The following is a 13417-nucleotide window of genomic DNA, read 5'->3' on the forward strand; positions in this document are numbered from 1 at the left end:
TTCTGAAGCTCAGCTGTCCACGGATGTACAGGCCGGGCCTTGCAAACGAGTGGGCTACGATACGAGGAGGCTCTCTGCCATCCACCTTACCAGTGGCGTTCTAAGCGCCGACGCGGCTGAAACTTTGCGCCTACTGCTCCTATTCTTGGCAACAATCAATGCAGCTATAAGGGAGCTTCGTCAACACTTTTACTGCCTGCTGTAGAGCTCTTTTCGCCCTATTGAACTCAACAGCGGACTGTTCACTGCTGCCCCTCGAACGATCACCGCTTTGCGCTGCAGGTAAACTAGCAACCTGGCCTTCCATACCCACTCTGTGCTAAACCTTGTGCCTAGACCCACCCGATCTGCCTAATGCTTCTTCGGAGTCCCCACCAAGCTGGCGGCCCCTCAATCATGGTCTCTGAAAATCTACGATCACCGAATGCGATACCACCGCGAACATCCTCAACTGGCCAGCATACCTTGAACCACCTTGCATCGAAGCCTGTACTACGACCTGTGCCAGAAGGCGACTGGATAAGTCAGAAGAAAAAATCACCTCCCGATCAGACCCCCATAAACCCAACGATCCAGCCTGAAATTACTAGCGCACCCTCAAAAGAATACAAGAACGACATGACATTTCATGGGAAAAGCACATGGTCTGAAGACAAGGAGAAGATATTGCAAGGACCATATGAATACTTATTCGCGCAACCGGGGAAGGACATCAGAAAACAACTGGTTTCTGCATTTAACGAATGGCTGGAAGTGCCACCAGAGAGCTTGGAGGTTATTACAAAAGTGATTGGGATGTTACATACGGCTTCTTTGCTTGTAGATGATGTCGAAGACTCGTCCTTGTTGAGGAGAGGGCTCCCTGTTGCACATAGCATATTCGGGACCGCGCAAACAATCAACTCAGCCAATTATATTTATTTCTGCGCGTTGCAAGAGTTGCAGAAGCTGAAGAATCCAGCGGCGGTCACAATATACACAGAGGAGTTGTTGAACCTACATAGAGGCCAGGGAATGGATCTGTTCTGGAGAGATACGTTGACTTGTCCGACCGAGGACGATTACCTTGAGATGGTAGGGAACAAGACGGGGGGTCTGTTCAGGTTGGCAATCAAGCTCATGCAAGCGGAGAGCAAGAGTCTCAAGTATTTATTCCAACCCCCTACCTGGTCTCCTGCCACTAATAAGTTCCAACAGAGACTGCGTCCCGCTTGTGAACCTCATCGGCATAATCTACCAAATCCGCGACGATTACCAAAATCTTTCCTCACCCGAATACTCGCAAAATAAAGGCCTGTGCGAAGACTTGACTGAAGGCAAATTTTCCTTCCCAATCATACATAGCATACGAGCGAATCCGGATAATCTTCAGTTGTTGAATATCTTGAAGCAGAAGACGGATGATGAGCAAGTTAAGAGGTACGCCGTGTCGTACATGGAGGGCACTGGCAGCTTTGAATACTGCAGGAAAGTGCTGAACACATTAACGGAAAAAGCAAAGAGACTGGTAGATGAATTAGATGATGGTGGTCATAAGGGAATAGGGGTATTGAAGATATTGGATAAAATGACCGTTTGAGAGGGAGTATGGATTGCTTTGGGTTTGGGAGATTGGTTTGGCGCAGGTGTTTATGATATCCTCTTGCTGCAACCTGGGGTGGGTGATTCCTGGACAAATCCAGAGTTACTGTTGTCTCATTACATTGTTAATAAACGCCGTCTGACCTTTTTACCGTACTCATTCTTCACTCTATTGGCACTTGTGGTACGGACCTTGTAGACGAGAGCGAAGAAGAAAGCCGAAGCAAGGCTGGGTCAAAGGGTTTGAGAGAAATGAACAAAGCCATCGGGACTTTACGACAATATAAATTTTTATACACTTGTATGCTGCTCGTGTTATCAGGAGTAGTTATGAACAGGCATTGCAATTTATTGTTTGTACAATACCCATATTCACAAGCGCAAGATTTATATACTAGATGTTCGAAGTACGTGTACCTTCTAGATGCTTAAAACAAAAGTTCTCCTGAACCCCTTTTCTTACACGAGGTCTGGATTTCGAGCCTAAGATAAGCGAAGTGATCTTTCTCTTGATGGCAGCTTGATATTTATACTGTAACGAAATATGTTTCGCTCTATGTCCTCCGGAGAACTTGATCTCAAGTGAGATCTTGATCAGTATCGAATTCTCATATCAAAGAATTTATCCTCATAGTGCATCATTGACACATAAGCTACGGCGTGACACAAGAACGCTGCACCCATTTTTGGTTCCAACACAAGTCCCGGCTTTTATCATCATTCCCTCGATATCCGGGTTTCCCTCCATCAACAGGGTCAATGTAGACCCTTCAGCAAGATGTCCTCCCCGTCATCCGAGCCGCAATACTCCTTTGCCACCGAAGAAGAGATCAACTCCTTCGGCAAACATCTGTACAAATCCAAACGGATCCTCGCTCTATGCGGTGCTGGTCTCTCAGCCGCGTCCGGTATCCCCACCTTTCGAGGATCCGGTGCTTTGTGGCGTGGCCATAAAGCAGCGCATCTTTCGAGTATCGAAGCTTTTGAGGCGAATCCGGGGCTGGTGTGGAAGTACATGATGGATGGGAGACATCTTGCGTTGCAGGCGAAACCGAATGCTGGACATGAGGCCCTGGCCAAATTGGCGAAGAAGAAGAAGAAGGGATTTGTTTGTTTGACGCAAAATATTGATGGTTTGTTCGTCGGTCCAATGTCTTGTCTCCAATTCATTGCAGGACTGACCTGACCACTTGCTGACTGCCTGCAAGGACTTTCTGAAAGAGCCAAGCACCCAAGGGATCGACTCTATTCATTACATGGCTCCCTCCTGGATATAAAATGTTCCAATTGCTCGTGCGACTATTATGACAAAGAAAATTTGAAGGATCCTCTAACTCCAGACTTAACCGGCGATGATAACCTTGCATCGTTCTCCTCGACAGCAACGTCCGAACCCACCACTAGCCTCACCTCCCAGTTATTCTCTATGACCATCCAGGAGTCCAAAAAGCCGGTCCTTGAGCCCCGGCCTAACCCGCTTCAAGAAATCCTCGACAGCCTCGCTCCCCCTATCACCCCTGAAATGCGTAAAGAGGTAATCCCGACCTCGAAATTGCCCCACTGCCCTAAGTGCTCCTCTGTGCTACGCCCTGCTGTCGTTTGGTTCGGCGAGTCACTTTCTCAGACAATGTTTGATGAGATCAATGCGTGGCTTGACGCAGAGAAAAGGCTGGATCTGATGATGGTCATCGGCACCATGGCCGAAGTCTACCCGGCTGCGAGGTTCGTACAGCTTGCTAAGGACAAAGGGGCGAGGATTGCCGTCGTTAATCTTGATGGGGGCCATTTGGGGGGAATTCAGTTGAGGAAACAAGATTGGTTGTTCGAGGGTGATGCAGCGGAGATTTTGCCAGTGTTGTTTGAAGGAACCCTGGAGAATTGAGGTGCTGAGATAATATCTTATAAGCTACCGGTTATCACAATAAGACAACACCTCATCATACACGCAGCTTTAAGCACCAGGACTGTCTATCTTCAAGCATCACCTAGCGGATTCCCCTGCCCGGATCCCGACGCCTCTCCAATCGGCGGAGCAGCAGCGCCTTCGGCCTCTCCAGAGACCTGACCTCGTCCGCTCCCACTACCGCTACCAGACACTTGCGTTGCATTGGCATCTTCGGCAAGTCCAGCTGAAAAAGTCTTAAAGTTCGGTTTCGGTACTGTATGATATTAGAACCCGAGAAATCGATATACTGAGTGCTGGAGACGTACCAAGCTTAGCCTTGCCGTCCTTGCCCTTCCCAACAGCCTCTGCCTGCTCCGTATTCATAGTAAGAGATGATGAAGCTTCAGGCTCAGTGACCGCATCACGAGGCCAGTCATTATTCTTGAAAGAGAACCTATCCATCGTTGGGAACGGCGGCTTCGGGTTCCCTACGACATTGTCAATACCCCCTCTGAAGCGAACTATGTAGGAAAACGCACAGAGTTTTGTGCATGTCTGGTGCAGCGCACAGTACTTGATTCTGTTCTCGTCACACTCTGGCCACCGTTCTCTGTACTTAGCAACCCGGCGATTGAAGCGTTCCTCTAGCTTGCTCCATGAGATCCTCGGCGGGATATCGCTGTCCATGAAGCTGGCGAGGTAATCCAAGTACTCGAGAGGCTCTGCTGATTCAGCCATACTTGTTTTCAAGAGGAATATAAAGAATGCGAAGTCGTGAGGCTGTGTAGCTGAGATGGGAATGTCGTGGGCACTGGGAGGAAAGAAGTTGGAAGAAGTAGTTCATGGCGTGGAAATCGTCAACTTGGGTCTCATTGTAGCAAACTTTATACATTGCAATGTTTACTGGACTTATAAAGAAGCTGCTATGATTGAGCACAGGGAAACACAGCAAGAGCGAATCCTAACATTGCAAGATGCAGCAGCGAGTCGACCCCTATCCATAAGCGATCTTCGCAGCTTCGCTTCCTAAAAGAGCGTGTCACGTCTCAGACACCTATGCGCGGAAAAAAAGGAAGTAAAGAATGAATGAAATCTCTTGAAATCTATGATAAAAAATTGTTATTTGTTTAGTTATAGAATATTGTCTATATCAAAGAGATACATGTACCTTAAAGATCCAATGAGAATTCAAACACAGGAAGGAATAGGGGAGGGGGATTAGCCGAACGATAGGCGAGGCAGTAGATCGCAAGAAAGCTCTCTTTTAAGCTAAGCGATAGCGAATTAAGCGTATTGAAAAGATTCAGCTCTGAATTCCCATATCTTCTATTTTGAATCAAGCTTCGTATATAGACTCAAGTCCAAGTCTGGAACCGTCGCGGAGAGAGTCTTGCAGAAGACCCGGAGAGTTGCCGGCTTACGTATCTGTCAAGTTTCCTAAATTCCAACTGCATCTCACATTCCTCCCCGCATTTTTGGTCTTGCCTTTGTCTCTATGAGTACCCTTGTCAAAATGAACGATGATTTTCTACACTAAAGTTGGTGTGATGTTGCATTTGGCTGTTTCTTTGTTCAGGATAAAGAAAGGTTGAGAGCGTGGTGTTATTCTTTTCAAAGCCGTGCCGCGCCCGGTGAATTGACAGTAGAATCATGTTAATCGAGGAATGTATATGTGGTCTTCTTCCCTCTTCTTATATGATTCAACTTCAGCGAGTGCCGCTCTTTAGAGAAGAGATTATTTCAAGTAACAAGTCTTAATTTTCTTCAATCACGATTCAGCAAGAGATTGGCCATGGCACCAAAATCATCTTCAAGACCCGCCCCAAATAATCAGACAGGAACAGGGTCGGCTAATAATGCGATCGTACTCGACAGCAGCGAAGAGTCTAATACTAATGTCAAGAAGCAGACAGGAACAGGGTCGGCTAATAATGTGGTCGCACTCGACAGCAGCGACGAGTCTGATACTAATGTCAAAAAGCAGAAAGGTAGGGAAGATGAGCCTGAAGTTCCTCCCGGACCATTCACCGACTGGAGGTACTCTTTTTCCCGAAATGGGCATCCTAAAGGATGGAAACTTGAGGACTTCCCAAAGACTCTGTATCCCGAGGTTCATCTCGAGAAGCCCCAAGATACATGGGGCAGGCGCCAAAAAGGTTACCCCCATGTCGAAGATATCTATTTCATAGCCGGTAGAAATGATAGAATGGAAGGTAATTGTTATTTTGGAGCGAGTAAGACAATTAATTCCTTTCTGATGAATCCACAGAAGTTATTAACTGCTGTCAGTTTCTACACTCATATACGGATCGAACCAATATTGGCACACTGTTAAAGGTCACCATCTGGCATTTGTAAATGATGTTCTCCTTAACAAACAGCATCCTAGACACACATTGTATACACAAATCAATGCGCGTCTAAGCCAGCGTGATGATGGGGGGCGTCTCGGTCGCAAGGCAAACCTCTGGATGCGACTCAACACACCTTACGCTTGGCAGGATGGAGAGATTCTTCAAATCACAGCTGATCTATACGATGTTTTCATCATTCAATATGGAATGTCCGAGGATCATTCCAAGGTCGAAAATGTGCGAGTACGCGGGAACTACAACTCAACACACCTACTTGTCCGGTTCGTAGATGAAAATCACTATGAACCCCTCATTCCTGACGAGATGCCTCTATCCGAGTTCTCATTCCCAGAAATTACTCGGGAGAATACAAAAGGCAAGACATCTGTTCCTATATCGACACCGCGACAAGGAGCCACTGATCTGAATCATCCCTGGAGATCGCCCATGTCGAGACAGGAAGTCCCAGAGCAACTCTTTCCCAAACCTCGTCTTCCGGATATGACCCCGCTTGAGTTCTCTATCGTTTCTGGATTCAATACTACAGATTCCCTCATGGACTTGGAGCTTTATGAAAAGGCTCGCGAGGCTGCTGCAGAAAATCGAGGATCAGGTCCTCCCACAGGAGAGACTACAGCTTCGGCAGGCGGTAACCCCACGCTTGTATCGTTGTTGCACAAGCAAAATTGAACACTTCAGGTATTAAGATGATAGATGGAGGTGGAGATTCCGGTTCCTTTGAGGCCACTGGCAGCCTTTTGACAATGTTATTTTCTCCATTCCTGATTGTGTAGAGCATCACTTCTTATCAAGTTCGAATAGTTTATTTTTCCTCCTTTTTCTGAGTAGTCACTAGTCGAGATTAAACTATTTCCGCCCAACTCTACCACTCAAGTAGCGCCTCAAATAGCTCCTAGGACGAGAAACGTACTGTAACTAAAGATGGTGAGGATTTGGAGATGTTTTGATAGCTGGCATTCAATTATAGCAACTCTAGTTATTGACATCCAAATCTATGCTGGTGGCTCCATACCTCTACAGAACTCTCGATGTTAATTTCATAATCATTACTTACGTTGACGATTCTTGTTCCTTCAAACTTACTCATCATAATCTTCATTACTGCCCCGAGTAAAAATAATAAGATCGTGGGATCCCAAAAAGCCGGAATGCAGACAACTACTTTCGTGTTTCCAGAATCGCCCGTTGCTGATTATGAGCCCTTTGTTAAGAAAAGTAGTTCTCGATAGCTAGACTGAAAACCATATGTTATCCCCTCGTTAGTTTACTCTAGAAGACTGTTTGCGGAAATAACTATCATTGTTGGCAGATTCTCTTTGTTTGGTTTCCACGTTTCCGCTGCCTTGGAAGCAATGCGAAGGTTTTCGACGCTTTCCCTATAATGCACCACCTTAGGATTGTAAGATTGTAGAATCATCTCATTGACAGTAGAAACAATAGATGTTTCCGTTCTAGAAGGTTGTTTGCGGTAAAAAAGTGTTTTCTCCCCATTGATAATCATCAAGTCTCTTTGTAGGCTTTTATTATCCTAAAGCAGTGACATTCCTTCCAGAAGATTCACTTCCTAGATTATAATAACTTTGGATTTGAACTTCGCAAGTTCGTAAGTATCTAATCTACTACATCCAAGATAAACCTTTCCGACAGTTCAGTAAAAAGCCATCACAATGGCAAGCAACAACGATGATGGTCTGGAAATGGTCTATACGCCTAGGGATGACGGGGTGGAATGGCCATTCGATGTAGAAGAATGCATGATGTTCACAGGTCAAGGAAGCCGCGAAACTCGGAATGTCAAAATCTGGAGCGATATCCGCCATCTCCTAGACTATCCGGAAACAGAACCATTTGATGTCGTCTTGAAGAGATGGGAGTACCAGCCCGATCTTATCAGCAACTGTCCTCACGCTCCAGGAGTTCAATTTCGCATTGCAGTAAACGAGACTAATGCCGAATTAAATAACCTGACGCCGGAGAAAGGAGACTCTTACTTTACTGCACGTAAGTTAAAAATCACTATCGTCAATTGTTCACGGAGTCTAACAGACCTCACAGTTGCATTGCATATCTATGGAAACGCCGATCACTGGATCTTGACGAAGGGCGAGCATCTGGAATATTTCGAAGCTGTATTGGGGGACAAGGACCATCCTCGCCATGAGCTGTACCAGAAATCCAATGAGCAAACTTCAGGACCAAACCACTTCCACTTGCTCGAAAGGCTTATGGTTCCTCATTGCTGGGTTGATCATAAGTACGTCATGTCTTCATTTCCTTCCAGCATGCATGGACAACTGCTAACCTGCAATCGCTCACAGACTTTTACAGCAAGTAACTGCAGATCTGTACGGAATCTTCTTGGTCACGATCACGTCTCAACCGGAAACCGAAGACATCATCGATATTCAGGTTCGCGGTAGTTACAATGCACCTCACCGATTCCTGCTCTTCAACAATGGAAGCAGCTACAATCCTCTTGTTCCGAATGTGCCCCGGCCGTCAGAATACCGCTTCCCAAGGATCACGTTCGATAATACTCGAGGAGAGTTGGGGATGGCCGGTAGTTTGAGAAAGTCTGAGAATGACGGTCTACTTCACCCTTGGCGACGACCTCTTCCTGGTGTTCCAGTCCCGGAGAGACTTGTCCCAGTTCCAATTACAACGCTCGGCAAAATATCTCGTGAGACCATTGAGAGGGTAAATTGGATCACTATTCGTGATGAACCTGATGATACCATACAGATGGCTACCGATGTTCCAAAAGTGAGCTCTGGAACATCTAAGGCAAGCCCTGGGTCAAATAAACCTGATGACACCAATCAGATGGCTATCGATGTTCCAAAAGTGAGCTCTGAAACATCTAAGCCGAGCCCTGGGTTAAATGAACCTGATGATATGAATCAGATGGCTGCCGATGTTCCAAAAGTAAGCTCTGGAACATCTAAGCAGAGCCCTGGGTCAAGTGAACCTGATGATACTACTCCTGAGATGCCAAATAATGGACCTTCTAAAAAATCCATTGACTACTTTCGGAAGAGTCTGAGCGATCTTGAAGATATTGTCAGAATACGAGGTGTAAAGATTCCAGAAAGAATTGCAAATCAAGCAGATGCACAAATTCGAAGAGAGCGAATTGCTGCTTTACTGGAAAGACTGGACGAAGGGAACGTTGGACAGAGATGGAACGACTTGCGCGTGTCACAACTAGTCGATCAAGAAGAGTATGGGCCTTGTAAACAAGTAGGCGATGAGACGGAAACGACTACAAAAACCTGGCTGGAGAAGGTCGGAGGCGTACTCAAAAAGACGACCAGAGCGACCACGACGCAGGTACTCACAAGTGTCCCTCTTGGCATCTTGCCCTTGACGAGAGCAAAGTGCTCAACGACAGCGGATTGGTTGAAGGTGTATGAGGATATCAATGCCAACAATGATAGCTACCTCCAGTGTCTTCTGCTTGGAGCAAAGCTTGTCCCTACTGGGGTAAGGCAGAAAGATATCGATGCGTATCAAAAATTCATGCTAGGCGAGCAGGCTATTGAGACAACTAGCAAGGGGAATTCTCCGAGAGATGCCCAAGGAGGCAATACCATGGGTAACACACCGGAATCTGCGACAGCAAATGAAGTTCAATCTCCGCAACGAAGCCTTCAAGGTAAGCGTTCACCATCCCCTGAGGAACAATCTGACGATGAATCTAGCTTTGAGCCGGATTCAGACATAGAGTCCAGTTCTGAGTCCGAATCGCCAGACAGAATCAATTGGGAGGGAAAGGGAACGACCATGAGAATGATCAGAGACGAGGCCAAGAAACGTATACCACCCATTATAATCCCTGTTGGGATGAAGGCGTCGAAGGTGAAATCTACCTATGGTCCTCAATTGACAGCTCTGGATAATGCAGCCAAGAAGCAAAGAGATGCAGTTCGGGCAGCCGAGAGTGCCAGAAGAAAGAAGAGACCTAAGGACAAGCATGGAAACTTGCACAAGAGAGCAAAGTTCCAGCACGAAAGCGAAGATGACGACGCTGATGAGCTTGCGGGCATGTAATGGGGAGAAGTGCAAGGCGAACGTGAAGACGAAGACAAGAATGTTGAAGAAGGTAAAGAACAAGAGAACGATGAGCCTATGATTACAAAAGAAGATCTTAGAGATTATCCCAGTCAGCAAGGAAATAGTAGATGAGTGATAGCAGAACATCACCTTTTCAAGAACAAGTAGTCACCAATTCAGCTCCATATTCAACCCAGCGGTTATGAGGCTGTATGGGATAATGTCAGGGCGTCTTTAAAGATGGGTGTTTTCTGGACTGGGTCTATGTTAATCATCAAATTCATACTCAAGATAAACCGCTTTCACTTACGCGAGTCTTGAAGCGCCCAAATCTAGAATCTGCAAAGCACTAATAGATCCTCCCTTGACATGTAAGGGATGTAGATGTACTCTATAAATCTTAAAATATTATCGCCTGACCTTCTAGCCCTATCGACGCCCAACATAGCACATAACTCCAAATCTATAAGTGTGCTCACATACGTCTAAAGGACCCAATTCCCTTCAATATCTGTATTGAACAAGCCATCGAAGAAGAAAGTATCCGTACCCGGCAATCCCCAGTTATCCATCGATTGCTCTGGCATCGGTGGTGGAAACTGACTACTGGTGAAAGAAACCATTGGTGGATTCACATGATTCTGGGAGTAGGTTGATAGACCCTGATAGGCCTGCGAAGTTGCTGGCCCGCCCGTTGGGGTGCTTTCTTGAGGCTGCGATACGATAGCATTCGCTGGCTGGTCCTGATTTTGAGTCTGTTGCGTACGAGCAATATTTATCGTACCAAAGTAGGGGATGGTCAGTCGAAGATTCCCTGCACTTTGTCCGGAGGTCGGATTGACCGCCAGGAGAGTTTTGATAACATTCACGCTTTGCGCAGCTACCACACCTCTCCCGTCCACTGATATTTCCTCCATTAAGCGCAGGACAGCTTCCACCAGAGCTCTGTCATTCTCATTTTGGAAATTCTGTCCGTTTTCGTTCCCTTGTGTCTGCTCGATGAGATTGAGTAGCAGAGTTACTGTTGCAGTAAGGGCCCCAAAATCAAGGACTTTACAGCAGAACGACTTTTTTTCACGCCTTCTCAAAAAGAGATACCTATGGATAATCTCTCGGGAGGCTTTCAAACAGCTAAATTTGCTATAATCATAGCGACGTTCTGTGGCTGCGCGGAGCATGAATGGAAGATGCAGGAATGCCTCGAGCTGGAAGTACCAGATTTGGATCATCACCCGATGAAAGAAAACAGCGGTTGCTTCTGGCCTATTACCTCCAGAATATGACTCAAAATTCCACCAAGATTGTGGCAGTTCTTTAGCAAGGCTATCCAGCATTTCGTCGATTTCCTGCGTGGTAGCGTAGGCATGGGTGCCTAACGCTTGATTTCGTTCGATGATCCGACTTGCTATATTACTAAGCCTTCTAGAGAAGAGACCACTTGTGTTGATATCTGGATTTTGGAATGTTTCTTCTGGCCTGAATACATCATCAACGGAGCCTGGGGGCAATCCGAGGAGGAGTGCCTTGAAACACAGAATAATTAGCAGGAATTGGTACATAGAAGAAAGGAAGATCTACATACTAAGTAACGGTCAGCTTGAACGATTTGCTGCCACATGACTCTCCCTCCTGGAACAACACTCGATTCTCTGTGAATTCCCATCAACTGGCCTATATTTAAAGCTCGTCGGAAGGAAAGCCAGCCACGCCGTAGGTTTCCACCATTAATGTGGAGCATGCCCTGGAGTACCAGGCATTCGAGCCCTTCGATACTGCACACAAGCTCATCATCGGAGATTATGAGAGTTTGAACGGTGGCGAGGTATTTATCCATGCGTGAGGCAACCGAAGAACTGAGGTGGAGCTGACTAGCATCGAAGTCCAGTGGAAGTTGTTGCAAACATATAGAAAGGTATAGCAAAAATCGCCCGATCATGGTGGGATGCTGCTTGGAAATTTCAGCGATATTGAAAGTAGTAGGACCCATGGAGGTATTGTTTTCTTCGAGGCCATCCCCTATGTTCTGGCTCAGACTATGGAGGACTACCCAGTAGCCGCCTTCCCTTGTGATCAAATCCACATCAGATTGTGATGGTAGCAGATCCGTGAGTGTCTGTCTGAGTCGATCAATTTTTGATGGCCTACATGAAGGTGTCTTGGTCCCCGCTGGTTGGGTGGAAGGTGTATCAATTTGTAGCTGGGAGGTTCCGTGTCGACGGCCAATCTTGAAGGGTCAGCAGATGATCTATAATTAAGAAAGGCAGCAACTGACGACTTCATTGTCAAAAAGAGAGAGAATAGGGGGTTCGTTGCCACCGGATGCCATATTCGAAGAATACGGGGTGAGGACATCATTACTACCCATAGAATCTGGGGTGCTAATCCTTTGAGCATTTTCCTCTTCCTCGTATGCCTCTATTTTTGTGACCAGTTTCTCCAGGATCGTTTCGATTCGCCCAAGCCTCTCGCCGATCCGAACGCTGCTAGATGGGTCATGTTCCTCAGGATATTCCTGACTCAGGCATGTTGTGCCCCGCTGTGAGTATGATAGTTAGAAATACAATGGCTAGAACAGCTGGAAGTCGGGAAAATGTAAGGAACCATTCATACAGCAAGGCACCCTGCGCAGACGTTGACACTGTCTGTACTCAATTGACATCGAATCTTCCTTCGCTTGCCTTCTAGATGATTAGGACTAATTTAAAATAAAAGCAATTGACAGCTTACATTCCCAGCAGCTCTTGGTTCCTTTGCGGATTCTCTTTCGAGGGGGTTCACCCGAGTCGTCCCGTTCAACTTGGATCGACGGAGCCGTTGACATATCTGCAAATCCTACAGGGCACCAGGGGCAAACATCGAAATGCTGTGTCAAAATCCAATTACTGTGCTTACAGGCAAGAAGTTGAACTAAAGAAAACCACTTGGAAATCTCAGAGAATGGAGTCTAGGAAAAAATATTAACAGCAGAAGTTGGTAGGCAATGACCATGGTCGTCAGCAACCTTATCTGGGGTTAACTCCGCCGTGGCCGGCCGAAATAAATGGATATAACCACCCCTTTTTTGACTACCGCTTTCCTTCCTGGGTACAGTTGCCCGGCATAAAGCCGCACATGGCTTGTGACGTATGAAACTTACGAGTGCGCTTATCAACGTTGTACCAGGCCAATTTTTATGTTTTCCTGGTCCCATTCATGGCTCTGGCTCTTTTATATGTGACATTTTGTCGCGAGTAGCGACCCTCCCCACGTTTGAAAAATCAAAGAGATTTCTAGATGGCGATCGCAATTGATATAATATACTCATTTCCTGAGCAAATTCTCCAGTTGAAAATGACCTCTCGTTATACTCCGTAGATGCTGAAAAGGAGTGACCCCTTAAATTCACTAAAGCCTCAATATTCAGGCAAAGCTTAAAACACCCATCACGTGTGATAAACAGTCTGGAGCCCAAAAAGTTTAGAGCTTCTTGTTCGTGAAGCTGCATACCACACCCAGCTTTTGATCAATTGATTTGGATTGGCCT

General features: G+C 46.3%; 6 protein-coding genes across 6 annotated transcripts; 4 read left to right on the forward strand and 2 right to left on the reverse strand.

The window, feature by feature from the left end:
• Nucleotides 1-396: 396 nt before the first annotated feature.
• On the forward strand, nt 397-1579 carry M430DRAFT_50235 (hypothetical protein; the record flags this gene model as incomplete). The annotated part of the gene is made up of 2 exons (XM_024868135.1): nt 397-1145; nt 1198-1579. The coding sequence occupies 2 exons, from the start codon at nt 397-399 to the stop codon at nt 1577-1579; spliced, it is 1131 nt and encodes a 376-aa protein (XP_024721846.1).
• Nucleotides 1580-2359: 780 nt separating this feature from the next.
• Nucleotides 2360-3512, forward strand: M430DRAFT_139226 (hypothetical protein; the record flags this gene model as incomplete). Its single annotated transcript, XM_024862596.1, has 3 exons — nt 2360-2714; nt 2790-3034; nt 3116-3512. The coding sequence occupies 3 exons, from the start codon at nt 2360-2362 to the stop codon at nt 3461-3463; spliced, it is 948 nt and encodes a 315-aa protein (XP_024721847.1). The 3' UTR covers nt 3464-3512.
• Nucleotides 3513-3555: 43 nt separating this feature from the next.
• Nucleotides 3556-4204, reverse strand: M430DRAFT_18729 (hypothetical protein; the record flags this gene model as incomplete). The annotated part of the gene is made up of 3 exons (XM_024863937.1): nt 3556-3740; nt 3793-3954; nt 4006-4204. The coding sequence occupies 3 exons, from the start codon at nt 4202-4204 to the stop codon at nt 3556-3558; spliced, it is 546 nt and encodes a 181-aa protein (XP_024721848.1).
• A 1054-nt stretch (nt 4205-5258) lies between these two features.
• On the forward strand, nt 5259-6510 carry M430DRAFT_27609 (hypothetical protein; the record flags this gene model as incomplete). Its single annotated transcript, XM_024865669.1, has 2 exons — nt 5259-5679; nt 5756-6510. 2 exons carry the CDS (start codon nt 5259-5261, stop codon nt 6508-6510), a joined length of 1176 nt encoding a protein of 391 aa, XP_024721849.1.
• Nucleotides 6511-7508: 998 nt separating this feature from the next.
• On the forward strand, nt 7509-9944 carry M430DRAFT_275491 (hypothetical protein; the record flags this gene model as incomplete). The annotated part of the gene is made up of 3 exons (XM_024865647.1): nt 7509-7842; nt 7897-8095; nt 8160-9944. The coding sequence occupies 3 exons, from the start codon at nt 7509-7511 to the stop codon at nt 9889-9891; spliced, it is 2265 nt and encodes a 754-aa protein (XP_024721850.1). The 3' UTR covers nt 9892-9944.
• Nucleotides 9945-10379: 435 nt separating this feature from the next.
• M430DRAFT_100210 (hypothetical protein) lies at nt 10380-11632 on the reverse strand (the record flags this gene model as incomplete). Its single annotated transcript, XM_024860618.1, has 2 exons — nt 10380-11417; nt 11477-11632. The coding sequence occupies 2 exons, from the start codon at nt 11630-11632 to the stop codon at nt 10380-10382; spliced, it is 1194 nt and encodes a 397-aa protein (XP_024721851.1).
• Nucleotides 11633-13417: the final 1785 nt, after the last annotated feature.

Source organism: Amorphotheca resinae (assembly GCF_003019875.1).
Source record: "Amorphotheca resinae ATCC 22711 unplaced genomic scaffold M430scaffold_5, whole genome shotgun sequence".
In the NCBI taxonomy this organism is placed as follows: Eukaryota; Fungi; Ascomycota; class Leotiomycetes; order Helotiales; family Amorphothecaceae; genus Amorphotheca; species Amorphotheca resinae.